General features: G+C 33.8%; 2 protein-coding genes across 2 annotated transcripts in view; both read right to left on the bottom strand.

Annotated features, from left to right (window-relative positions):
- Nucleotides 1–2,279: 2,279 nt before the first annotated feature.
- Nucleotides 2,280–8,128, bottom strand: LOC111707891 (uncharacterized). The gene is made up of 3 exons (XM_023481074.1): nucleotides 7,851–8,128; nucleotides 3,678–4,270; nucleotides 2,280–3,314 (listed from the first exon to the last, which is right to left on the bottom strand). Exons 1-3 carry the CDS (start codon nucleotides 7,892–7,894, stop codon nucleotides 2,296–2,298), a joined length of 1,656 nt encoding a protein of 551 aa, XP_023336842.1. The 5' UTR covers nucleotides 7,895–8,128; the 3' UTR covers nucleotides 2,280–2,295.
- A 7,477-nt stretch (nucleotides 8,129–15,605) lies between these two features.
- The window catches only part of LOC111707886 (early endosome antigen 1), an 11,217-nt gene continuing 376 nt past the window's right edge, over nucleotides 15,606–26,446 (bottom strand). The window contains exons 2-13 of the mRNA XM_023481069.1: nucleotides 26,173–26,323; nucleotides 25,558–25,646; nucleotides 25,065–25,135; nucleotides 24,732–24,836; nucleotides 23,361–23,420; nucleotides 22,535–23,129; nucleotides 20,589–21,238; nucleotides 19,560–19,754; nucleotides 18,675–19,502; nucleotides 17,639–17,709; nucleotides 16,497–16,578; nucleotides 15,606–16,116 (exon numbers count right to left, since the gene is read on the bottom strand). Coding sequence (XP_023336837.1) covers nucleotides 16,045–16,116; nucleotides 16,497–16,578; nucleotides 17,639–17,709; nucleotides 18,675–19,502; nucleotides 19,560–19,754; nucleotides 20,589–21,238; nucleotides 22,535–23,129; nucleotides 23,361–23,420; nucleotides 24,732–24,836; nucleotides 25,065–25,135; nucleotides 25,558–25,646; nucleotides 26,173–26,323 — 2,969 coding nt within the window. The 3' untranslated portion in view covers nucleotides 15,606–16,044. The remainder of the gene's footprint in view (nucleotides 16,117–16,496; nucleotides 16,579–17,638; nucleotides 17,710–18,674; nucleotides 19,503–19,559; nucleotides 19,755–20,588; nucleotides 21,239–22,534; nucleotides 23,130–23,360; nucleotides 23,421–24,731; nucleotides 24,837–25,064; nucleotides 25,136–25,557; nucleotides 25,647–26,172; nucleotides 26,324–26,446) is intronic.

The following is a 26,446-nucleotide window of genomic DNA, read 5'->3' on the forward strand; positions in this document are numbered from 1 at the left end:
TCTATTGCAAGAACAACAAGTACTAAATGACATCCAATAAATAAAATAACATTTTTAATATACATATGTGACGACCATTCGGGAAATCGTATTTGCACACTTACCAACATTTTCGTATTTCTAGGCATTTTATTGCTTTTTAATTTCTTATTGAATAAAGCTGTAACACTTAGTGTTATATTGTTTTAAACTTATCAAGATTCTCCTTAATCATAATTTATTGAATTTTAAAAGTTTTAGATAAGCTTTGATAAGATGTGGGCTAGACTTGATAATTATTTTCTGTGTTTAATGTTCATTGTACTTTTTAAAATCATAACCCCAGTCATACAGTCGTAAGCTGATTTCACATTTTTTGGGATTCACCGTATATGAATGTGTATTTGACAACCTTCCTGACAAAAGCAAACACTCACAAGATTTATGTTTGTTTTCTTAATTGTTTTTGTTTGTTAGTACAGTAAATTAGCAACATTTATTTTGCAAACAAAAACATTTTTGCAAAGTATGTCTGCAACTAAAAATGCTAGAAAACAAGAAAGAAAAGAAAGTTAATAAGTTACAAAAACAGAAAAGAGAAGAAGATGAGAGACAAAATGAAAGAAAAAAGGAAACAAGAGATCCAATGACAGATAAAAGGAAAAATGTTAATATAAATGTAGAAATAGTTTATAGCATACAGGGTTACCCACAAAGGATGAGCGTCAGAGACGACTGTACGGAATTTATTGAGTTCTGTTTTACATCTATTCTTTCCTGCATTTAAAAGCAAGCTTTTTTCTTTCCCAGCCAAAAAAACATTAAAACACTATATTGCAGACAGATGTATAATTCTAACATTTATAAAATCATATTATGAGAAAACTATACAGTATACCAAAAAAACATTAAAACACTATATTGCAGACAGATGTATAATTCTAACATTTATAAAATCATATTTTAAGAGTTTTGGGTCGTCTTTTTAGTCTCATTTTTTTGTGGGTAACCCTGTACTACCCGTAGATATTTGCTTTAAAAAATCGAAGAATTGGAAGAGAAAACTCAAGAGAAGGGAACTCATTTTCTTTAATCCCTTCATCTTTAAATATCATAGATTAACTATTTTATAGAATTAAGATGTCAGGATTACAAAAAAGTTTGAGGCAAAAACTCAGTTTCTTTGGTTTGAAAATCCCTATATTTTCGCAACCTTAAATATTTCCCACTATGAATTCTGTTAGATCTGGTTGTAGATCAGGTTTATTCCGTCAGGTTGCAAATATATTAAAGTTAGAAAGTTTGAGTTTGTGGCCAAGACTCAATTCCTTTGATTGAAAAATGGAGGGAAATTTCTTGAAAAATAGAGGGAAAATGAAAGACTTTTGTGAAAAGAAAGGGAGATAAAGAGGCTTAGTAACTTAGAAACGAGGACAAGGGTATTTGTTGAAAGGAGAGGTGGGGAGGGGGGNGTAGAGGATTGAATCGAATTTTCACCCGCCAAATTTTATTGTTTGTTGTAGTTCTGAGTATACGCTTTGCGTAACAAAATTTTAGCGTCAGCGCTTTCCAGAGATTGCGCGGCACAAATACAGGGCGTTCAACCCTCTCTCTCTCTCAATATATATATATACATACAGGATATAGGACACACACAAAACATCACACACTAAAACACACACACACACACTAGATAAGACAAACAGGACCGCCAGCCCCCCTCCCCGCCCCTTCCATTATTACACCCAAAAATTTCTTAACGGTTTCTTTGCAAAGTTTTGAGAACCTTAAAGAAATTGACACTGTATTTATGTTAAATGTTGGTAGACCTATATGCAGCGACAACATTGATGGAAAAATAAAGAATTTTAAACATTTTCCCCAAAAATCCATATTTCATACAACTTGAAAGAAAACAGCTCACATTTTGTTTATTGTGCCAGCCGAACAAGGTATTGCAATGAGAAATTTCAAAAATTTTTATCATTTACAATTTGTGATGCAAATGACAATATTTTCAACTTTATCTATCAAACTGATTAACGGTTCAGTTCTTGTCCCAGCATCCTGTCACTTTCGATCCCAATTTAACATTTTTGGTTTTTTATCTTTTTTACTTTAATATCGGTCTATACGTTAGGAATATAAAAGAAGGAAAGCACGAAGTGACAAAGTGTCTAAATATTTGAATCTTTGACATTTCTTGGATTATCTCTAAATCTGTGTTTTTAAACTAATAGCTGCTCGATCTTATTCATATCGAAATTTTTCACTGTAAATCTCTAAATATAAGTAAAAAGTTTTTTCAAATATTTATTATAAAGATTTCATTGATTTTTCTGGTTCTCCTCTCTGGGTAAAGGATTGAAGGTGAGAAGTAGAATTGAGCAAGAAACCTCCTGAGATCTGGATAGTAAGAGCAGTCTTGTCATGTATAGTCTTTGGCATCATATCTGGCAGTTTCTCCAAGCTGAGGTAGTCCTGTAGTAGTCCTGGAAGATTCAATTTATTGAAGGTTCTGGAGTTTATCCGTCCTGCTCCAATACTTGCCCTAGCCTGGTTAGCACTCAGGGTTGTAAGAGGGAGAGGAGTTCTCCAATAGTCCTCCAATATACGGCAGATCTCCAAGAGCAGATCAGGAACTCCGGAGTTTGGAAATCTGAACTCGGAGACTAGCTCTGTGTAAACCAGAGTTCTTAAACGCTGAGGACTGGTGCTCGCAGAGATTGCGAGTAATTGGAGAAGGTTTCCGGCGTTTTCCAGGCTCTGTTGGAGCAGCACAGAGCGAAGAAATACTCCAAATATTTTGTTCCGCTCCGTGCTAACTTCAGGAAATATCCTGGCTCCGGAGTTAATGAGAAGCCTGGAGATATTGATTCCTGAATCTAGATATTTAACAGTATAGGAGAGGGCTGTCCATCCTGTCTTATTCATGTGGTTTACATCAGCTCCGTGCTCTAATAAAACTTCAACAAGACGGAGAGCTATAGAGAAATCATGTCTCTCCAGCATAGTGTTGATCAGAGTTAACGGAGTATCCTGGTTTCTATCACAGGAGCCTACATCTCCTCCGTTTTGTAGTATCCAGGTAGCAACCTGAACTCGGTGGAGAAGGTTGGGCTCAGATATCACGAGATGAAGTGTTGTACGACCTTCTCCGTCCTTCTGATCCAGCCTAAACCCATCCCTGACCATGTTCTCTAGTCTATGGAGAGGGTTGGGGTCAGAGAGAGCAACCTGAACCTGGGACGGAAGAGTTGGGATGGTTCTCCGGGAAGGAGATTCCAACCAGTGTTGGAGAATCGTAGATCCAGGCAGGTTAGCACAGCATTCATCTAAAGTATAAACAAATCTAATTGAATTTAGAAACTACAAAATTATATTTTTATTTTTTAAGGTCTCAGACTTAGTTTAGAGAATACGAATATTTACTTTAAAAATTCAGTTTATATAGAAAGAAATATTTGGGTCAAAACAAAAGAATTATTCTCATCTATATATATATATTATAGATATAAAGTTGTAATCTCTATCTGTCTGTTGTTTGTCCGATCATAACTCAGGAACCCCTTAACCGATTTGCCTCAAATTGTGAGTGGGGCCCTCGGGAGAACCACAGAAATGTTCTTAGTATGGTTTGAAATTCTAAGTTTAATGCGGGAAATAAGCTAGCTAGTAATAAATATAGTATAACTTACAGTATCCGAGATTGTTTGGGCAAGGATGTTTAGATTCCAGGCTGAACCCTTCCTTCCTCGTACTCGGCCTGTTGTAAGGGGTACCCGGAGCAGTTCCGGTTCTTTTATCACTTCTTGAGATATCACAGATTTCAGATTTAATTCCATCCTTGAAATTAGGCCGTGCTGTTTTGCACTCCCGGAGAAAATCAGGACTAAGACTTCGCTTTGAGCTGAACCTTGAGTTAGGACGGATGAAAGGATGAGGAAGACTGAGAAAGGATACTGGATCAGGGTTGAGAGATCTTAAACCATTGTTTTCTCCGTCAAGAATTAGTTTAGCCAAGGACGGCGGAGAATCCTCCGGAGAAACTTGAACCGGAGATGACGGGGGGGTAGACGGAGTAGTTGACGGAGGACAAGGAAGATCTAATGATGGATCGGGATGAAGAGGTTGAATGCAGGATGGAGAAGGAGATGATGGAGGAGGAAGAGCTGAAGATTGGGAGGTAAAGAATGAAGGAGAAGGGTTGCAGGATGAATCTTCATTCTCCGGGTCCCAGGAGGGTCCACTGCAGTCTGCAAATAGATCCAGAGAACTGAATCCTTTCTTCCTGAAACATTTAGAGTTATTTAATTTAGTTTTCTATCTAATTGTTTCTTTTTCTTAAAAAATTTAGCAAAGTTTTTTCATAAAAAATCAGACGTTTTTTTGTTGCCGGAACACCCCCCCCCCCCGGGAATCCCTCTTTGTTGAATTCCAAACATTATTCTACAAACATACATGTTTTGATTTCTCATTTGTCATGTATATATGTTTGTCGTTATATCACAAAAGATAAAATGTTTGTGTCCAGTTCGGGAACTATTCCATGCATAGCTTACTGTCCCGTCTAGTAATATCCCAGGCCCCTCCCCCCTCCGATCTCAATACATCCTTTCTCATATTCATAATTACAATTTTAATATTTTCTTTTAGAATTTCTCTCTTTATTTTTTTCTCAATTTTTCCCTTCATTTATTTATTCAACTCTACCTCCATTACTGTCTCCATTTTTATTTTATATTTATCTCCACTAACTATCTTTTTTTCCATTCATACTTCCATTCCTACTTCTTTTCGTTTTTTTCCATTTTTCCCGTGATTTTCTGACTTAAAATCCAGTTGGTAATTTTTTCAACCTTCTCTTTTTAGTCTTTCCCTCTCATTTACAATTTTCTTTTTTTTCTTTTACTTAATATTTGTTGACTTCCTTCTTCTCGCTCTATTCCTAAGCAGTCAGAGTCTAGAGATTTTTCCGGACATTTTTATTTGTTTGTTACTAGATTCTTTAGGTAGATAGATAGATAGATAGATAGATAGATAGATAGATAGATACTAGGAGAAAGCCCTAGTAGTGCATTGACCCAGTGATCCACTCCACACACAAACACACACACACTGCACACGAACACACACTCGTTAAAAACACGTAGGCAGATTTAATCTTTAAGTATGCAATAATGCAGTTTACAAGTATGCGACTAAAGCAAGCAAATTTTGTTTGCAATTAATAAACTTGATATTTTTGTTATGACAAAATGTTTACCCCTTAAGTAAGGCCTTACTTGTTAAGCACCTCTTTTTTATATTTTACGATAAAGAACTATATTTCTATTTTACAGAAATCCTTTTTTAAGCAATAATGACATGTCCAATCAACAGTGGCTCTAAACACTTTGTCAGGAATCCTTTANAGATACTGTGGTATTTTATTTTATTATATGAAGATAGAAATCCTAAACTTTTATCTTTAGAGTTATATAGTAATCAATATAAATATATTTCTCTCTTAATTTTTTTCTCAATTGTTTCCACCATTACTGTCTTCATTTAAATCATTTTTATTTTATATTTCACTACCTATCTTTTTTCCATTCATACTCAATTCTCTAAAAAGAAAGTCTACGCAGTTCATGTAGGATTTTTTTTACGAGATGCATTTTGACAGAAAATGATTTGTAATACTATGAAATTACGCAAAGTTGCACAAATTTACGTAAAAACTATATTGCTAGAAAATTTGCATTAATGCAATTCAAAGAAAGTTGAGTGTCATTTTTAAAACTTTACAATTTACTTTTAAATTCATCTTTTATGAAAACGTTGATTTTAACGAATTGTTGTTTGTGGGAACATTATTAAACAATAACAATTGAAAAAAATCACACATTTTTATTTAATTTTTCAATTCCGAAGAAAAGTAATTTTTCGAATAAAATAATTTATAGTAATGACCGGCCGTTCAATCACACACAAAATGTGACCCAATTGGTTCAGCCGTTTTGGGGTATATTGTATGGAAGACAAAGGGCCGGAGAATGAGATTAAAAAGATTCAACAAAATGCGACTCAGGTCTATCACGTGACACAAGCTGTCCTCAGAGTTGGGTCTAAGATTGGGTCTTAAAGCTGGGTTTAAGGAATGAAGACCCGAGCCGAAGCTTTTAAATCGCGGGTTCAGTAAAATCAACATAGATATGGAAGATATATTTTTATATTAAATAGAAACAAGTTTTCTTTAAAGAAAAAACAAACCTTGATAATTTGATCTTTTTCTTAGAAATAATTTAGAGTTTATTCAACTTTATCATCGATTGAATCATATTTAATTTGATTTTTCTTGGAAAATTTTCTCTTAACTAAAGATTTAAAACCTATACCAATCTAACATTAATCTTGTTAACTTTTTCTCCAATTTTTAACAATTATCAATTCTTAATCCTTATTTTTTCCACAATGTTTAGAAACATGTTAATACTTCGTTTTGCATCTCTGCTCTTTAAAAAACGTTGGTTCAAAACACTGCACTATTTGCAAAAGTATATAATTAGTGAAGAGGAGGAGGGGGGGAGGGGTGGTTAATGGATACCATGGCTGTCACTTAGCCCTTGTATTCTCCTCCCACTTGCACAATATACTTGAACCCTCCCTTCACAGTTCAGTTTGCCGATCTCCTTGCCAAATTTGACCCCCCCCCCCTCTTACTGTGGCTTACCCCCTGTCACTCTCTCCCCCCGGGGGTCCCCCCCCCCACAGTTCCAGTTAAATTTGCTTCCGTTGAGGTTTAAACGTACCAAGGAGAAATCTTCGGTTTAAACTTTAAAGTGTAAAATTTAAATTTAAACTAATTCTAAAACTCAGTGAAGCATCAATTCTCGCAGATACGATAAAACTAAGTGACCCCATAGTTAAAGGAAATGTTTCCTAAAACTGTAAATTTATTTAAATAAGATATAAAACCATAATTATATTTTCAATCGAATATTATAAATAACAAGATCTGAACAGCAACACTTGCCTCAAACTCAAGTTTTCTGGTCCTTTGATATTTTTTACAACATCAGGTTGCAAAGATATGAGGGATGAGAAAATTCGAGGTTTAGGCAAAGTTAGTTACTTTTTTTCGATTTTTCTAAAAGAGAATTTCATATAAATCCTTTAGATCAGATTGCAGAAAGAATGGCTGAGCTATTAATTAATCTGTTGCTCTAACTAATTTTTAGCTCAAGAAAAAAACCTGAATTTGAAGAATATATTTGGGTCAAAAATTCCTCGTTTAACTGCTTTCTGATCAAACAAGGAGAAGAGTAAAAATGAGGTTATTGCGTTCTTGGTTGGGAGGAAGGGGGGGGGAGGGTTATTAGTAACTAATCACTGTATTTACAGATGATATAATTCTTTCAAATTTTAGAAAATTCTTTAAATGCAAATATCAAGACAGTTCTCATATTAAAAAAATATGATTAAGTTCATTGGCCCCGGAAAATGAAAAGATTTTCGATGGTCGACTCATTTGTTTAAAACTTGAATTTTTTGTTAATTCAACTAAAATTTATATTAAGGCACGTTAGATTTTAATAAAGTTATCTGTCCACTTAAAAATCGTATTGTCATCTTTTAGACAAACGTAGTTTGGTGAAATATAACAAGAAAGAATTTTTTAAAGAAAAATTTGAAAAACAAAAAATAAACATTGGCTTTACAAAAAATCATGATGATTATAAAAAAATTAAACAAAATACAAAATGACACAATTCATGCTTATAAAGTTAAGAATGATCTAATTGGCAATAATTCGAGTTAAAACAAAACTGTTTTCTAATTTAATATCCTTAAATAATATAGAGATATGTCGATAATTTCTTATTTACCTTCCAGTTTCTAAAGACGGAGCAGGTTCCAAGGAATCCGGCATTTTCTCCAACCTTGCAGTCTGGCTCAAGAGCTTTCTCTAGGGTTTAGAATCCTTAGCTTACAGGCCCAGGTTCCAGGATTTCATCCGTGTTTTAGTGGATTTTCTTGTTGAGAAAAGAGGACGTTTCAGCCCTGATTAAAAACGTCCAAATTTGTGTTTAATTTATGTCCTATTATATATCCTAGATCATTTTTCTGGTTCTTGAGTCCGTATGTTTCACTGGTTCGGGTTCTAGTGATGAACTGAAGAGAGTTGATGAAGGTTTAGAGTTCTTTAACATGTAGCGGTATACGGTATATGCCCTGGACCTCATGTGGGCGCTGCTTAGTTTCTCTAGGGGGGGGGATAAGCCGGTTTAAGGGGGTAGATGGGGGTGGGGGTTTTAAGGGATTTATGTCCTGGTGTTGGAAACTAGATCTTAAACATATATGACTCAAGATACACAATATATAAACCGTCTACTCGTAATCCTTGTAATCTTCTTATATCCTTCATTCTTCTCCTTCAGTCTTCTTCCCTTCATTTGTCTCCTTCTTATATCCTTCATTCTTCTCCTTCTTATATACGTCATTCTCCTCCTTCTAATATCCTTCATTCGTCTCCTTCTTAGATCCTTCATTCTTCTCCTTCTTATATCCTTCATTCGTCTCCTTCTTATATCCTTTATTCTTCTCCTTCATTCTTCTTCCCTTCATTCTTCTCCTTCTTATATCCTTCATTCTTCTTCTTTAATTCTTTATTCTTCTCCTTCTTATTCATCTTATTATAATCCATCATTCTTCTCCTTCTTATTAATTTTATTGTATTCTTCATTCTTCTTCTTATATCCTTCATTCCTCGTCTTTTTATTCATCTTATTATATCCTTCATTCTTCTTCTTATTCATTTTCTTATTTCCTTCTCTCTTCTCTTTCCTTTCATCCTTTCATATCCTTCATTCTTTATTTCTCTTCTTCTTATATATTTCCCTCTTCTCCTCTTCTTTTTTATTCGTCTTTTTTAACCTTCTCTCTTCTTTTTTATTCGTCTTTTATATCCTTCTCTCTTCTTTTTTTATTCGTCTTTTTTATCCTTCTCTCTTCTCTTTCCTGTTTATCTTATTATATCCTTCTCTCTTCTAGATTAAAAGAAATCGCAGGATAAAAAGAAATGGCATGTTTAAAAAGAAATGCATGAATTCCTATATATATTTTTCATTCAATTTCAATTGAAATCAAATTTAATATCAGCAATATTTGAACATACAACCTGATCAGGATCAATGCTTCAAGTCCAATCGCTAAAAAAAATGTTTCATTTAAAAGGGTATATAACATTTCGACTTTTGTACTAAATTATAATATTGCTGTGCACAGTTTAGGGCTCAGTTTCTGGATTTTACATTTTTTCAGATTATTTGGTTGAGGTATTAAGCTTGCTAAATTTTGTTCTTTTAAGATTTTGCACATTTATCCTCGCCAATATTTGCAATTTCTCCCAAACTAAGTTATCATTTCAGCATATTGCTTGACAACTATTCTTTTAAAAAGTATCCCAGCAACAGTTTTTTCCTTTTGCAACGTTTTTATTTCACACTAATCTTTAACAATTATTTACAACTATTTGCTTTTGAAACATTAGTATTCTATTCCCTTGTTGTGTGCGCAGGGTTTAATTTCTCGATATATTTTTATACTCCTCCTAGCTCTTTGTTGTAAAACTGTGTAAAAGGGGGTTGAATTGATAGATAGATAGATAGATAGATAGATAGATAGATAGATAGGTTGGGAGCAGGGTGAGTGAACTCTAACTAGGATATTGACGCTTTGCGTCACACGGCCCGGCAAGGATGATGTGGGGAAACTAGAGCCGGGGGAATTTCTGAGGGAAGTAATGAAACAAGGGAGGAGTGAGTTGTAAATAAAGGAGGAAATATAAAAAAGGAATAAAAGTAAAAAAAAATATTAAAGTGATAAAAATAAAAAAGAAATTGTGAGGTAAGGAGAAGAGAAGAAAAGAAAGAAGTTGATTAGGACGGGAGGAGAGAAGTATGCAGAAAAGGAGGACGGGGGGAGAGAAGTATGCAGAAAAGGAGGACGGGTGGAGAGAAATATGCAGAAAAGGAGGACGGTAAGAGAGAAATATGCAGAAAAGGAGGACGGGAGGAGAGAAGTATGCAGAAAAGGAGGACGGGGGTGAGAAGTATGCAGAAAAGGAGGACGGGTGGAGAGAAATATGCAGAAAAGGAGGACGGGAGGAGAGAACTATGCAGAAGAGGAGGACGGGAAGAGAGAAGTATGCAGAAAAGGAGGACGGGAGGAGAGAACTATGGCGAAGTGTAAGATATAGGTGAGCAGTAAGGAGAAGTGTAGGACATAAAGAGAGAAGTAAGGAGAAGTGTAGGACGTAAAGAGAGAAGTAAGGAGAAGTGTAGGACGTAAAGAGAGAAGTAAGGAGAAGTGTAAGACGTAAAGAGAGAAGTAAGGAGAAGTGTAGGACGTAAAGAGAGAAGTAAGGAGAAGTAGAGAAGGACATAAGAAGGGAAGTAAGAAGGAGTAGAATGAAGGAAAGAAGTATAAGAAGAGTAGGACATAGGAAAAAAAGTAAGGATGGACTTGAGGGTGGGAGAAGTAAGAAGAAGTGTAGAACGTGAAAAGAGAAGTAAAGAAATATATATATATATGACGGAAGAATTCAAAGAGAAGTGTAGCACGTGAAGGGAGAAAAAAGATGAGGTGCAGGACTTGAGGAGAATCAAGGAGAAGTAAAGGGCGCGAGGAGAGACTTCAGAAGACTCTTAGGACATAAAGAAAAAAAGTAAGAGGAAGTGTAGGACGTGAGAAGATATAGTACTGATAAGTGTAGGACGTGAGGAGAGAAGTAGGGAGAAGTAAAGGACGTGAGACCGTGTGAAAAGAATGGTTTACTATTTACTAAATATAAGTTAATCGGAGATGACTAGGACTAAAAGGCACAAAAAGTACTCTGGTTCTATATCTGGCCTAGCTACAGGGTTCCCCCTTTCTCCTCTCTCTCCCTAGAACTGGGAAGAGTTGACCTATATACACAGATTCATTGGCTTCTGTACTTTACTTCAGCCAATACAACCTATTCAGACCATTTTGCACATAAATGAATCAATGGATATGTTATTGCTAGAATGCAGGAAATTATGCAGTTATTTTAGAAAAGAAAGAATTGGGGGAAGGGGGTTATTAAATATGGGTAGGGGTGTATAGAGTGGGGGGTCATAGAAGGCCGAGTCCCCTCACCTCATGGTTTCTTAGGGGGTTTCAAGAAAATGAGCCCGCCCCCTTGAAGATTTGAACGGTGTAATTCTGTGTACGCCCCTGAATTTCAGTGGCGTATACAGGAATAGGTCCCATTAATAGATCCTATATTCAGGGGTGTATACAGGAATAGGTCTCANCCTGAGATCCTGTATACACCCCTGAATATAGGATCTATTGATGGGACCTATTCCTGTATACACCCCTGAATATAGGATCTGTTAATGGGACCTATTCATGTATACACCCCGAATATAGGATCTATTAATGGGACCTATTCCTGTATACACCCCTGAATATAGGACCTATTAATGGATACACCCCTGAATATAGGATCTATTAATGGGACCTATTCCTGTATACACCCCTGAATATAGGATCTATTAATGGGACCTATTCCTGTATGCGCCCCTGTATAGGATCTATTAATGGGACCTTTTCCTGTATACACCCCTGAATATAGGATCTATTAATGGGACCTATTCCTGTATACGCCCCTGAATATAGGATCTATTGATGGTACCTATTCCTGTATACACCCCTGAATATAGGATCTATTGATGGGACCTATTCCTGTATACGCCCCTGAATATAGGATCTATTGATGGGACCTATTAGCTGCGTAAACCCGGAAGAAAAGACCAAATTATGATTGAATATATTCTGGACAACGTAGGACAGCTGATTGAAAATAATTGCGGCATTTATTCGTAAACTTAATTTTAGAAGTAAAATTCTAGAGTTAATAATCACATAATACCCATTAGTCTTGGCATTTTCAAAATGTGATATCTCTTCTTTTTTGTACTTTTAATATTACTGGAGATGTGAAGATTTTCATTCAGATTTTGACAATTTGGGGTTTGTTTTATATAATTGAAATCTCATATTATCAAATAAAATTGATGATATCTCTATCAATATTGACAGCACAAAAACGAAATACCACATTTTGAAAAAGCCAGGACTAGGAGAATTCTGTGGTCATTGTTTAAAGAAATACTAGTTAAATTTTGTTGACTGAATGTCACAAATAAACTCAGAGGTTTGGAGAGGACATTCAATTCTTCTTGCTACTGTCATGTTTCGTAGGACACCCTGTACAATGTACATGCATGACGCATGTACGTACATTGTACCTCTCTCTAAATAAGAAAAGAATCTCCCAAAACTTAATTTAAATATATAGTGTACTGCAGTAGTATGAGTTTGTTTACTTTTTGATTGTGGAAGGAAGGTATACTAGGTATACATGGGAATAAATGGAAAAGCTAACATCTTCTATTGTCAGTGAAGATTCTATGAGAATGATTTTCGATAAGACATATTTTTCTCAAACTTTTAAAATATGAATGGATAGAATTGATATAAAATGGGGCGGATACAGGATTTTAGTGAGGGGGGGGGGGCAAGATTTTTTAGGAACAAAAAACTTAATAATTAGGAACAAAAAATCGTGCCGCAGGGGAAAATTTTTTTTGACTTAAAAGACTCAAAAAGAGTCAAAATTAATGACTTAAGACTAAAAAAAACTAGATTTTTAAATTTTAGGAACAAAATTAAAGGATTAGAACAGGAATTTCGGAACAATTAAAAGATTGTTCAGGAATAAGGAACAAAAATAAAGGATTAGGACAGGAATTTAGGAACAATTAAAAGAGTGTCCAGGAACTAGGAACAAAATTAAAGGATTCGGACAGGGATTTAGGAACAATAAAAAGATTGTTCAGGAATTAGGAAAAAAAATAAAGGATTAGGACAGGGATTTAGGAACAATAAAAAGATTGTTCAGGAATTAGGAACAAAAATATAGGATTAGGACAGGGATTTAAGGTGGGTCGGACACAGTATTAGGAACAGGAACAATAATAGGAACATTAGCAATTTAAGAACAAAAAGAAATTACTAGTTATAAATGCATGAAAATTAGGAACAATATTACAATTTTGATATATGAGTTTTGATTAAGGAACATTACTAGATATGAACAATATTATAACTTAAGTAGTTTCTTACAAATTTCTAATTCTAAATTTATCGTTAACAATAACATTTATCAAATTGGGAACATTTTTTGCCTCAAAATCTCAGGGGGGGGGCGAATGTCCCCGCCCCCCTGGATATAAAAAGTATTGCCTCCATTCTCAAAGATCAAAATCCGGTCGACAAATTGGAAAGCTCAGAATTCTGTATCTTTGTAGAATACTTTCGCATTCCCGCATTTTCTATAAAAAACGACCAAGAATTATCAAAACATTTTAATATTTAATAGAACTTTCTGTATTTGTTCATGCAAGATGCATTCCCCCCAACCACACCTCGGGTCCCCAACCCAGAATCTTGTATGGAGGCCAACCTTTTTTGTACGGACTGAACCTTGTACTAAATATCAGAAGCGATAGGAAACCTTAACCTACATCTTCACACTTATAGTCTACTTCTTTTCATACTTTTTATCCGTCCTTGATAGATAGATAGATAGATAAAGTGTTGATATATTCTATATCCAAAAATATAACAGATAAACAAACAATAACTACTGGTGTACTGCACCTTAAAGTTTGTTAAGGTGTTAACTAAAATGTTATTTTTATTTCTCTAAATAAACAAAGCAGCCAAAAAAACCTGTTATCCTGAATTCGAGTAATTTAGAAAAAACTAGAAGAGGTTTCGTGATTATTTAGAAAAAGAAATCCATTCTCCTTTCCCTCAAATAAAAACTCCACGTGTAAAAAAATACTAATATACAAACAAACACGTTCAGGATGAATGGAGAACTAGGGTTTACAGAATGAATGGAGAACTCGGGTTTACAGAATGAATGGAGAACTAGGTTTTACAGGATGAATGGAGAACTAGGGTTTACAGAATGAAGGGAGAACTAGGGTTTACAGGATGAATGGAAAAACAAATAAAAGATTTTGTTAATAAAAATATATATTGGCACTGGTACATGGAAGTAACAATGTTTATCATGAAGATTATATATCATAGATTTTATCAAATTTTAACAGCAGAGATCACGAAATTTTAAGCATTTTAAGGGAGTGACCGGCTATGTAAGGTAGTTGAACTGAGTATGCAGTGTTGTGGAAAACTTCTTTCGGATTCATATGAGACATATTAATTTTCTAAAGATCTATAAATCCTGAGTTTGGGCGCAAATTCGATGTTCAAAACTCCTACTTTGGGGTGGATAGGTTTTCAGAATTAGTTTTCTTAAATTATTAAATAACGGCATAAAATTTAAAAAAGTTCCACAATAAACTACAGACGTCATGTATCGAAACATGTCGAGAAAATAAAAATTAATCTTATCGAAAATAAAAAATCTTGTTCAATTATTAGTTTCTATTTTCTCATTATTGCAGATTTTCTAGAATTATTATTGAAAATACGATATTTAAAGAATTTGAAGAAATCTGCGAATAAATTCAAAGAAAATAAAAAACTCAATATAATAATGAAAACGAAATAATTGATTTTTGCATTGATTTATTGACAAATTTCTTTTGAGAAATATGTTCCTAACCATCTAATTAGATTACTGTATAATTTTTTCTTTATTTTTCGTTGTCGTTATTTAAAATTAAAAAAAAAACTAATTCTGAAAACGTATCCACCCCCAAAGTGGGAGTTTTGAACGTCGAATTTGCGCTCAAACTCAGGATTTACAGATCTTTAAAAGTTTAATATGTCTCAAATGAATCCGAAAGAAGTTTTCCACAACACTGCATACTCAGTTCAACTACCTTACATAGCCGGTCACTCCCCTTAAAGAATTCAACAATTTAAAAATTACTAAAAATAATAAAAAATATTTAATTATAATCGAAGTGACAATTAAAAATCTTCCAACTGAAAATGAGAGAATTAAACTGATAAATCTAATTTTCTTTTAATTCAATATTTTAACACTTGACGTCTTAGGCCGGATATTTTAAAATAACATTCTGCTGGTTTAAATGGTCCAAGTTTAAAAGGTTTAGAACATCAGCTTGAAAAAATAAGGATTAGAAAATTAATGTTAGAGGAGTTTCTTCTTTGCTGATCAACAAGTGATAAGAAAAATATACATTTAGGCATTATTATGGCTTCAATTTGCCTTATTTAGTCCAGTTAATCTTAATAACAAATAATGGCCTCTATAAAATTAGAAGTAACATCAAACTGAGATTAATTTTGTGATCCATTTTCTTAAAAAAATTTTAAATCCATTTTTTGTTAATATTAGGTAATAACCCAAATTATCTTTTGAAGAGAACTTGCGGTTTTGTAAAGTAGTGTACACTGTAACAAGTTCCAAATACTACAGTGAATAGTGTAAACTATAATACACTGTACAGTAAGTTATAGTTTTAACTGTACTGAAGTGAATAATGTGTACTGTGTAGTGTAAATATATTTTATATAACCAAAACTCACGGACAATGGAGTACAAATCATGTTTCTTTCTTTATTTCATTAGTAGGATATTTTATGCATATATAAGACTTACAAGTACTTTCTAAATTTTCTACTTCAACTGTTTTTATTGTTAGTTGCTTGGATAGTTTGTAAAAACCTAATAGTAATTATCCCATAACAGAGGTTTAATTAGTCCTCTAGTATTATTGGAAGGCAAGGATAATTTTATCTTTAAAATTAAAATTTAACAATGCTTGATTAGAGTACAGTTAAAGTACAAATAAACTTTTGTACAGTACAGTACAAGTACTGTAAAAGTACAATGCAGGCATTGTATTTTTACAAAGTTTCAAAGCTGAATTTTGTGATTGGTTACGAATTCACTGCTTTGTATGGAATATCCGGTCTGACAATCTAGTGAATCCGGTCCGAACTGTACTATTCGGAATCTGAATCCGGATTACCGGAAACTGGTCACATGACTCCGAGTTCGTTAAAGCATGGTTCACAAACTCTCTGAGGTTTCTTGAACCCTTCCATCAAGGCCTGAATAATTTGTATTTAAAAATAATCCTACCTCTTAAAGAGAGGCGTCACGAAGATTAAATATAAACTAGTTCAAACTTTAATCTTTTAATTTTCGTGATCCTTCCCTTGAAACTTAATTGATCTGAGGTAGTTTCCTTTTTTCCATTAGACAAATTTTAAAAAAAATTTCTTACGTTTTTTTTCCCTGGAAATTTTTACATCTACTATTTTTGATTTTGTAGTTATTATATCGTTAGAACTGAAGAGATGTGAAACTAACCTACTTTATTTACTTAATGAGCTTTACATCATCATCAACACCAAATTTTAAATATAATGATGTTTGCTAATCAATCACAAAATAAAGTGATAGGAAATTAAATAAATTAAAATATTACCTGCTTTGATGAACAGTCGTTACAGAAAATATTCCCGCAGTTTCTGCAATGATGTTTCCTATTGGTCAGAGAGAAACTGCAACTGTAAACAAAATAAAGGCTTTCTATTGGTCAGAGAGAAACTGAACCTGTAAACAGAATAAAGGCTTTCTATTAGTCAGAGAGAAACTGCAACTGTAAACAGAATAAAGAATTTCTATTGATCAGAGAGAAACTGCAACTGTAAACAAAATCAAGGCTTTTGTCAAAGAGAAACTGAAACTGTAAACAGAATAAAGAATTTCTATTGTTTACAAAGAAACTACAACTGTAAACAAAATCAAGGCTGTTGGTGAGAGAGAAACAGCAACTTAAAAAAATAAAGGATTTCTATTGGTCAGAGAAAAACTGGAACTGGAAACAAATTAAGGCTATTGATCAGATAAAAACTACAACTGTAAACAAAATCAAGGCTATTGGTCAGAGAAAAACTGCAACTGTAAACAAAATCAAGGCTATTGATCCGAGGAAAACTGCAACTTTAAACAAAATCAAGGCTATTAGTCAGAGAGAAATTGCAACTGTAAACAGAATAAAGGATTTCAATTGGTCAGAGAAAAACTGCAACTGTAAACAAAATCAAGGCTATAGGATTTCTTTTAGTCGGAGAGAAACTGCAATTATAAATAAAATAAAGGATGTCCCTAGATTAAAATAATATTAGCAATGATATCTTATATTGATTAATGAAAAACTGCCATTACAAAATAAAGGATGTCTCTTGGTAAAAATAATATTAACAATGCTACCTTCTATTGGTTAATAGAAAACTACAATTATAAACAAAATAAAGGAATTCTATTAGCTCACAACTAATAACTGCTGTTGATAAATTCTTTGATTAAAACAGAGCGGCTTATTATTTGCCAAGGAAAGGATTTCTGTTGGTAAAAATAATCTCAGCAATGAAACCTCATATTGGCCAATGTAGGTACCATTGTGAATCGGCTTACAACTCTTTAATTTTGAAGTCACATGAAATTAATTACTTTGAAAGTCTCTCAAACATCCTCGGATTCCTCTGATAAACATATTAACATTTTGATTTGAATATCTTACAACTGATTAATAATATCTAACAGATTCTAGAAGATTCGACTGACCTGCAACTATTACAGCTGATGACCTCAGTATCATCTTTCCATTTTCGTCCAGATTGCCGAGCAAGGTCAACCTACGTAATAACATCTAGATGTTACTATTTTCAAAAATTAATTAGCGATGTTCTCAGAGTGATTCAGGAAATTATGATACTGAGAGCTCTGATATCCTGAATATATAAACTTATAAACTTAAACACTATAAAATCGTGTTATCCGGATAACCAACCAGTGAATTATAGCCAGCTGGATACTATTGATTTATAAGCTTGAGACATCAAGCATTTTTGAAGTTTCGATATATTTTCTATTTTTGCTATTTTTGATACTTTTGATCTGTTTTCTCTCACTCTATTCGATTCCTGGATGAAAAGTCTCTATCTGGATGTTTTTTCTTTGATTTATTTAGATTTTTTTCTAAAAATAAGATGAAAAGTCATTTTCCAATTTTTCGGTTTTCCAGTACTCTAGATTTTTTTATGTCCTTTCTGTTGCTTTGTTTTTCTCTTTTATTCATATAGATGAATAGATGAAAAGTCATTCAGTTGCAACTACGTTTGCAATATATAATACTAAATAATTTTGAAATTACATACTGCAGTTTTGTTCATGTTCACGTTTCAATTTTAAGATGAAAAGTCTGCAACTACGCTTGCAAATTATTTTGATTAAACCTTAATCAATGGAGAGCTCTGCGAAAAGCAGCTCGGTACGGCAAGATAGAATGAGACGTTTTTCTCTATGTTTCTATAAATGAAAATACTATTGTTGATTTGTTTTGTATTGAATAAAGTTGTTAAGAATTTTCAAAAAGTACTCGTATTTTGCGACCATTTTTTATACCTTATCCCCCCAAAAATATGCAAATATATCCCTAAAAAGTAATAGAAAAATCCTTTTTTAAACGTTGATTTAAAATATTGGTTTTAGACTTTGCTAAGTTATTGACAATATTTCATGTCCCAAGATTTAGAGCTTTTAATTTTTCACATTTGAATGATTTACAAATTGTCAAAAAAATATTTATTTAGTAACCGACCTGTAATGATTGATTTTCTCTGCCTAGCTCATGAATAGCAGCCTGAGAATCCTCCATTTTTCGTCTCAATTCAATCGTAACATTTCGTGTCCGATCAGTTTCCCCTTCGGCGGCCAGGCATCGCTCTAGGAGCGCCCGACGTTCTTCAACGGCGGCGTCAACAGCAGCTTCCAGCTCTAGAACCTTCGATATTGCCGCGTCTCGTTCCACAGCTGCTGCGCTCAACATCAGCTGCTGTTTTCTAATGTCCTCCTCAAGTCGGAAAATCTTAGATTCTTGTTCTGATTTAGATTCTTCCATGTCTTTCAGATATTGTGCATAAGTCAGTTCGGACTTTTCTAAGGATTGAGTAGTTGTGTTCAGTTCTGCCTTAACTTTCTCAAGATTGCTTGTTAAGCTGTTCATTTTCCCGTCCTTACTCGAAATTTCATCTAAGAGAGCTTTTATCTTATTTTCAAATCTAGATTTGTCCGTATTCAAAGATTCTTTCAGCTGAACAACGTCGTTGATGAGAATCTCTCGCGCTTTCATTAGTTCTTTCACCTTCTCCTCCTCCTTCTCTCTCTCCTTCTCCCACTTTCTCTGCATAGAACAGATCTGCTCCTCCAGTTCGTTCTTCTCTCTCTTCTCCTCCTTCAACTCCAACTCTGCCTTCTCCTTGTCCTGCCGAATATTCTCCAGGATGCTCTGCCGTTCCTCCAGACTGTTTGCAATACTGGATTTTTCCTCTTCAATAGCGGAGATGGTTTTAGTTTTCTCCTCCAGGTCAAATAGAAGACTTTGCTCTTTACCACAGGCTGCTTCTATAGCATTTCTCATTTCTGTTATCTAAAACAATAAGATTACAAAATAAAGATTATTTTTAACTAAAAAAATCAATCAAACCTTATTCTCCGTTGCTGTAATGACCGTCTCCAACTCCTCAACTCTTGTCTTGGAGGACTCACTCCTGTTTTGGAGCTCGGTGTTCTTGTCCTCCAGGTTGACAACCTCCTTCTCCAACCTGTTCTTCTCAGTTTCCAAGAAGGTCTTGGCCTCCTTCAGCATCCTGATATTCTCATGATAAATATTCTCGTCCTCCTGTCAATACAACAAATTTGAAGTTTTTTAAAATGCTTGGCTTTTAGGGCGCTTTGCACCCATCTCCTTTTTAAATTGTGAACATGTTCTCTTTGTGTATATTGTAAAACAAAAACAAAAAAATTCGCGGATTTTATAAAAAAAATATTCTTGGATTTACAAAATTTTAAAAAAGCGAATTTCGTTAGGGGTAAATTTTTGAAAATTTGATAATTCATAAACCTTCCCTGGGGTCACGCGAGGTCTCACAAAAAAATTGGGCCCGATCGGTTCATCCATTTTGGCGTTTATTGGATACAAACCAACAAACAAACACCCAGACAAGCAAAGTATATATATACTAGAAATTCAAGCGCTTCGCGCCTTTCTTTCTAGGCTTTTCGGGAGCTTCCCGCCCATCTTCTATTTAAATTGTGAACATGTTCTTTTTGCTTACATTTTAAAACAAAGAAGAAAAAAATTTTGCGGATTTTCAAGAATTCAAATTTTTTTTTACAAAATTAAAAACCTTAAAAACACATTCTTTAAAATTGTTATCATTCATAAACCTTCCCTGTGGTCACGTGATGTCCCACAAAAAATGTGGGCCCGATCGGTTCAGCCGTTTTGACGTTTATTGGATACAAACAAACAGACAAGCCAAATTTATATATAGATAGATGAACTGAAGATTTTGAATGGAAGATTTATTTTTTAAATTTATATATTCTGAAGCTTTTGGGGTGAAAAACTACTTTGATGGAACATTTGTCCGTTGACCAGAAAAGTTTAGACTCTGTATCCGAAGATGTCAATAAGACGTTCAAGCTCTGCCTCTGTTTAAAAAATACATACCTTCATTTTAGATAAATCCTCTTCAAGCTTAGAAATAGATTTCAATCCTTCTTCTAATTTAGCTTTCAGCTCCAAGTTTTCCACATTTATTATCTCAATCTGATTCACGTAGGCGGCATTATCCGTCTCCAAACTTGTGATTTGAACCTCTAACTTTGTTTTATATTCAAGGATTTTATCAATCTCAGTTTGTTTATCTAGTGCAGTGGTCTGAGCTGATGTAATTTCAGTTTTGAGAACTGATATTGTCTCAAGCTGCGATGCTTGATTCTTTTTGAGCTCTTCAACTTCTTGGGACCTTAATTTAATCTCTTCTTTCAAATCTTTTTCAATCCTTTCCTTGGAACTTATCTCCGACTGTAGGTTTGTCACTTGTTGGTTTCTGGACTCCAGCTCAGCTGTAAGTTGACCCTTTTGTTTCTCAAGTTTGCCTACTTTACTCTTCCAATCTTCTACCTTAGTGTTGACCGCCTTCAGCTGGGTTCTCAACTGGTCAACTTGATTTGTATGTTCAGACGCAGTTTTAGAAGCTGATTCTTGGAGCTCTGTATTTCTTGCTTGTAAGCTGTTTATCTCCTGGGAGAGCTGCTGAATCGCCAAATTGCTTCCGTCTCCAGCTTCAATCTTACTAAGCAGCTCCTCCCTCTCTCCTAAAATATATTCGCATTTACTAACACTGAAAAAATGAAAGACTAATTCTTAAATGTTTAACAAGCAATGAAAGGGTCAAAAGAATCAACCCACAATCAAAATATGAATTAGTTATTACTATTATTATCATTACTTGCGGTCACAGAACAAATTTCCTTAAACTAGGAAGCAGTTCATATTTTCTTGAAACATCCCCCCCCCTAGATTTTAGCAGGCTTTTCAGGATCTTTTGGTTAAATTGGAGAAAATAGATCATTTCATAGGGGAAAATGAATGAACTTTTGTCTAACAAATATTATAAGCATAGTTTACTGACTTAAAAGTGATATCAGCTTCTTAACAGAAACATCATTTAGATTGTGATTAAACCTTTCATGTAAATTCGTGAATACTACGTTTAAAAATGAAGAAATCAACTTTTTACATTATATTTTCCTTCCTTTCATAAATGGTGGCCGGTTCTAATTACCCAGGAGCAGGATATGAAGTCAGATTACGGATATCTCTTCTCGGAGACTTGAAACCTCTAAAAAGTTATCTCCATCGGCTTCGATTTTTTATTTATTAAACAATAGACCTATTTAATAATCAATACCCTATTTTTTTTATTCACACTTCCAATGACCCCTATTGTAAACCTCTTCAAAGTGACCTTTATTTTTCTGTCTCCGAGCTCGGTCTAAATAAATAGCCCATACTAAGAATACATACACTCATAATGCCTCCTAGATTACAGGTAGAAAATAAAGAGAAAAAAATTATCTCTTTCCGGAAAGGAACCTTGAATAGTAACCTGAGTCGGCTTCTAGTTTTTGTCCCCGGCCTTGCTTTCTAAAAATAAGCAATTTTTTAAAATATATAGTCCAAATGATCTTAAAACAAATTAAGAACAAACAATTCTAATAAATATAACATTTTTTGTAAAAATTATATTTTCTTATATCTAGGGACTAGATCACGGCGCCCGCGAGAATAATCTGTCTTCTACATTTATAAATTATATTTTAGGAGTCATTTTAAGATTGAAGAAAGAAAATCGGAGGTCACTCCACAGAGGTTTAAAGTCTCCGAGAAGAGATATCCGTAATCTGACTTCATATAATGTAAAATGTTGATATCTTCATTTTTAAACGTTTAGAAAAAAGCACTTTTCGGCACCCTGTTTTAACATTAAAACTTGGAAATTTTGTTTTTCGTTCATTTTATGGGCTATTGGGAGTATTTTTTTAATTGGCTTTTCAGAGGTTCAAAATCTCCGGAAAGAGATATTGGTAATCTGACTTCATAAAGTTTACCTGAAAGACGATTAAGCTCCTTTTCTAATCGAGTATTAGTTTGTTCCGTCTCAGTCAACTTTAAACATATCTTTCCATTTGTCAGTTTTTCCTCCTCAAGTTCAGATCTTATCCTATTCTTCTCTGACAGTGCGTTCTCCAGGCTGGATTCAATCTCAACCTTCTCCGTCCTCTCATTCTCCAGGTCCTGCTCTAGCTGGGTCATCTGTCTCAAGAGTTTGTCTGAGTTTATCCTCTCTTCCTCCAACTTTGTCTCGGTAGAGCTAAGAAGATTGGAGATCTGAATCCTTGTATTCTCAGCTGTACTAAGATCATTCTTGAGTTTATCACAGGTAGATTTAAGTTCATTTATAACAGAGTTATTATTAGCTAGGGATTCATTTAACAAGGTCACAAGATCTTTACTCCGGGTTAGTTCATCCCTTAGCTCTGCTGACTCTCCTGATAAGTCTTTAATATCGTCTTTCTTTTTATCTTCTAGTTTTAATTCATTTAATTCAGATGTGATTAATTCCTTTTCCTCTTTCAATTTCATAAATTCTTCTTCTTTTTCTCGTAGTGAGTCATCCATAGCTTTCTGCACACTAATAAGCTCCTGAAAAGAGAACAGTTTTCTCAAAAATGACTTGTAACTTTTGATTAAAAATTTAAGCCTCTTGTTGGTGAAAAATGAAAATTTTTGTTTTGGCGGAAACCATAGGCAAATGCAAATCGGCTTTTTAAAACAGTACATTTCCCGAGGATTTTTGAACAGATATGTGATGTTGAATAAAATTTTGTTTTAGAGAAAAGTTAGGTTTAATAAAAGTTTTACTGTCTTTAATACCTGTTTTAAAACCTCGGCATCATCTAATGAACTCCGCTGAGAGTGCTCAATCTCCAAAACCTAAATATGATGATCCAACATATTTTTAAACCGATCTCATTCTTTCTCATGTTTCAGCAAAAATACTTAATCAAAATTTCAATCAAAAAGCCAGTTTAACGGGTATATAATTTTTTAAAAATTCCACCCCCCGTTCCCATAAAAAAAAAATTTTCTCCACTTTTTTACTTTTTTACTTTTTGCTATTCTAAATGGAAGAAAATATTACTTTTAACAATATTGTACATTTACAAATACATGTTTTTTTATTTTCTGACAATTTTGTAAATTTAACAAATATTTAGCAATAAACGTTATTATTATTATTATTATTAAATCTGTGGAAAAATAATAATTTTTAAATCGAAGAAATAGAGAAAAAAAAACTTTCCAGATGCCCAATCTTTTATCAAAACAAAATCTCCGGCCTGGCTTTGCATTATTCACCAGCCAGGAGGAGTCTGTGGACGTGGAGGCCTTTTTATATCAAATTCTCAGTTTAAATAATAATTTAACAATGATCTGAAATAAAAATAAGGCCAAGATGTTATAATATCAATATTTAATCTTTCTTTTTTTCGTGATCAACTCCCTTTAGTTGTTAAGAAATCTCTCATGTTAATGAATAAAGTTATTTTAGTTGCTCCATGTAAACCAAATTTCCGCTCAGTTAAAGTTTAAAATTAAGTTTTCCTTTTATATGGAAATAAACCCATCTTCATCAATCTTCATCAATCTTCATGATGGGAAAGAATTTTCTTTTCCTTAACATTCATTTTCTTAATCTGGTAATAAAGGGATTGTTCAGGAATTGAAGATTTAAAAAAAAAAAAATACAATTTAAAAAGGGGCATAAAAAGGATATTCATAGATGTGACACTTCATTCAAGGGACATTTTATAAACAGGACATTTCAGAGACAGGACTTTTCATAAGCGGGGCATTTCGTTGATAAAGAAAAGCATTTTAAAGATAAAGTAAATTATTTTCTGGTTCCAAAACTATCCTTCATGTTAATATTACGATATAGGAAAACAATATTTTGCTCTGTCAAATGTCTATGAATGGTCTTATCTAAGAAAACTTTTTATTCATAAAATATCTTATTATGAAATATATTATCTATAAAAAGTCTTCTCCATAAAATGTCCAAACTGTTCTGTTGGTGTCTAAGTAATGACCCATATATTATAGATGAACTTAAAGATTATGTTGTTTATTGTTTTTATACTTGTACGATAAGGTCCAAGAGACCATAGCTAAAAGAATAATTGAAGATAAAAGTAAGTCCAAAACTGTTGCTAACATTTTTTTTCGTTGATTTTTACCCACCTTACATCTTCCTTCTAGAGCAGCGTTAGTGCTGCTTAGTTCGTCAACAGCTGCCTTTAGAGCAACATTTTCAGCTGCCAACTCATTCGTTTTCTCTAGCAGTCTCTAAAAATGTTCATGTTCATGTTCGTGTTCGTGTTCGTGTTCGTGTTCGTGTTCGTGTTCGTGTTCGTGTTCGTGTTCGTGTTCGTGTTCGTGTTCGTGTTCGTGTTCGTGTTCGTGTTCGTGTTCGTGTTCGTGTTCGTGTTCGTGTTCGTGTTCGTGTTCGTGTTCGTGTTCGTGTTCGTGTTCGTGTTCGTGTTCGTGTTCGTGTTCGTGTTCGTGTTCGTGTTCGTGTTCGTNTTGAATTCCTTTGTTTTCATTTTCTGTAATCTGTAGACGTAAGCTGTCTACCTCAACTGTTACTAAAATTTACAAAATAAAATTGATATGTTTTACAAAAGGGTTCTCTACTTCCCGGTCCCCAAAATGGAATATTTTTGAATTTACAGGGAAAATAATTAAAATTACCATTAAATTGAGACCTTAGATAATTTTATACTATTATTTCTGTTACACCATCAAGCTTCAAAGATATAGAGATTAGAGTTTGTGGCAAAGACAAAATATCTTAGCAAGCATTAAAAAGGTTAAACAAATAATTATACACCCAAAAACATTTATCATAATTACGAGATAAAAATAAACAATGAACATTTAATTAAATAATTTTCATAAAAGATGAAAAAAATAATTAAAACTGTAAAAGATTTGATTTTGTTTTTCTTCTTCATTATTTGAATATTGAATAAAGAATGTTTTGTTAAAATCTGAAATAACTGCTTACATAAAGATTTAGCTTCTTCCAATGCTCTCAACTGGTTCCGTAGTAACTCAACCTCACCATTCTTTTCCTCATGCCGTTCACCAGAATTTCTACAAAAATGTTGATTGTTAAATAAAAAAAACATCCTCTTTTTTTAATTGGAGACAATATTTATTAACAAGCGTTTTCATACCGAACGAAAAGTTTTGGCCTTCAAATGTAAAAATTACGATCTTTAATGCAAAACGAAATAGAGAAAAACAAGGGTTCCCACCCCCCCCCCCCCCCCCCCCCCCCCCGCCTGTCCAATAATACAGTCGACATAATCAGAAAGACCAGGAATTAGTTAATAATTTTTCTGACGACTTTGCAATCTAATTTTAAAGATATGATTTATGAACGATAATAACAAAATAGCCATAGTCCTGCCAATTCCAAAATGTGGTCTGCCTTTATTGTGGGTTTAAAATTACTAAAGATATATATGTTAAGTCGTCTGATTAACTGTCAGTTAATTCCGGGTCTTTCTGGTTAGGACTATAGGTTAAAAGATATAGTCCCTCTGTGAATCGGGCAAGTATCAATTTAAATCGAGGGACCCTTAAAATCACGTGAACAGTCCATTAAAGAAAAAACCTTTTGTGTGCGTGTGTTGTCTTCTGGTCAGTATGTTCCCGTATAAAATGAGCCTGGAGTAGATCAGGGTTTGGAAACTGTAGCATACACGTCGGACACAGGAACCCTTCCTGCTCATCCTGTCCTTCATCGTCTGCTATACCACGGGATCCTAGATACTATACATGTAGTTCATCCTTCATCCTTAACTACACCACGGGATCCTAGATACTATACATGTAGTTCATCCTTCATCCTTAACTACACCACGGGATCCTAGATACTAGCAAATGAA

This window comes from Eurytemora carolleeae, unplaced genomic scaffold (assembly GCF_000591075.1).
Source record: "Eurytemora carolleeae unplaced genomic scaffold, Eaff_2.0 scaffold801, whole genome shotgun sequence".
In the NCBI taxonomy this organism is placed as follows: Eukaryota; Metazoa; Arthropoda; class Copepoda; order Calanoida; family Temoridae; genus Eurytemora; species Eurytemora carolleeae.

Coding starts and splice junctions, on each gene's coding strand:
- LOC111707891 (XM_023481074.1), bottom strand. CDS start 7,894: ATGCCGGATTCCTTGGAACCTGCTCCGTCTTTAGAAACTGGAAG. Junction 4,271..7,850: donor CCGTCTTTAGAAACTGGAAG/GTAAATAAGAAA, acceptor TAAATGTTTCAG/GAAGAAAGGATTCAGTTCTC. Junction 3,315..3,677: donor CCCAAACAATCTCGGATACT/GTAAGTTATACT, acceptor TTTATACTTTAG/ATGAATGCTGTGCTAACCTG.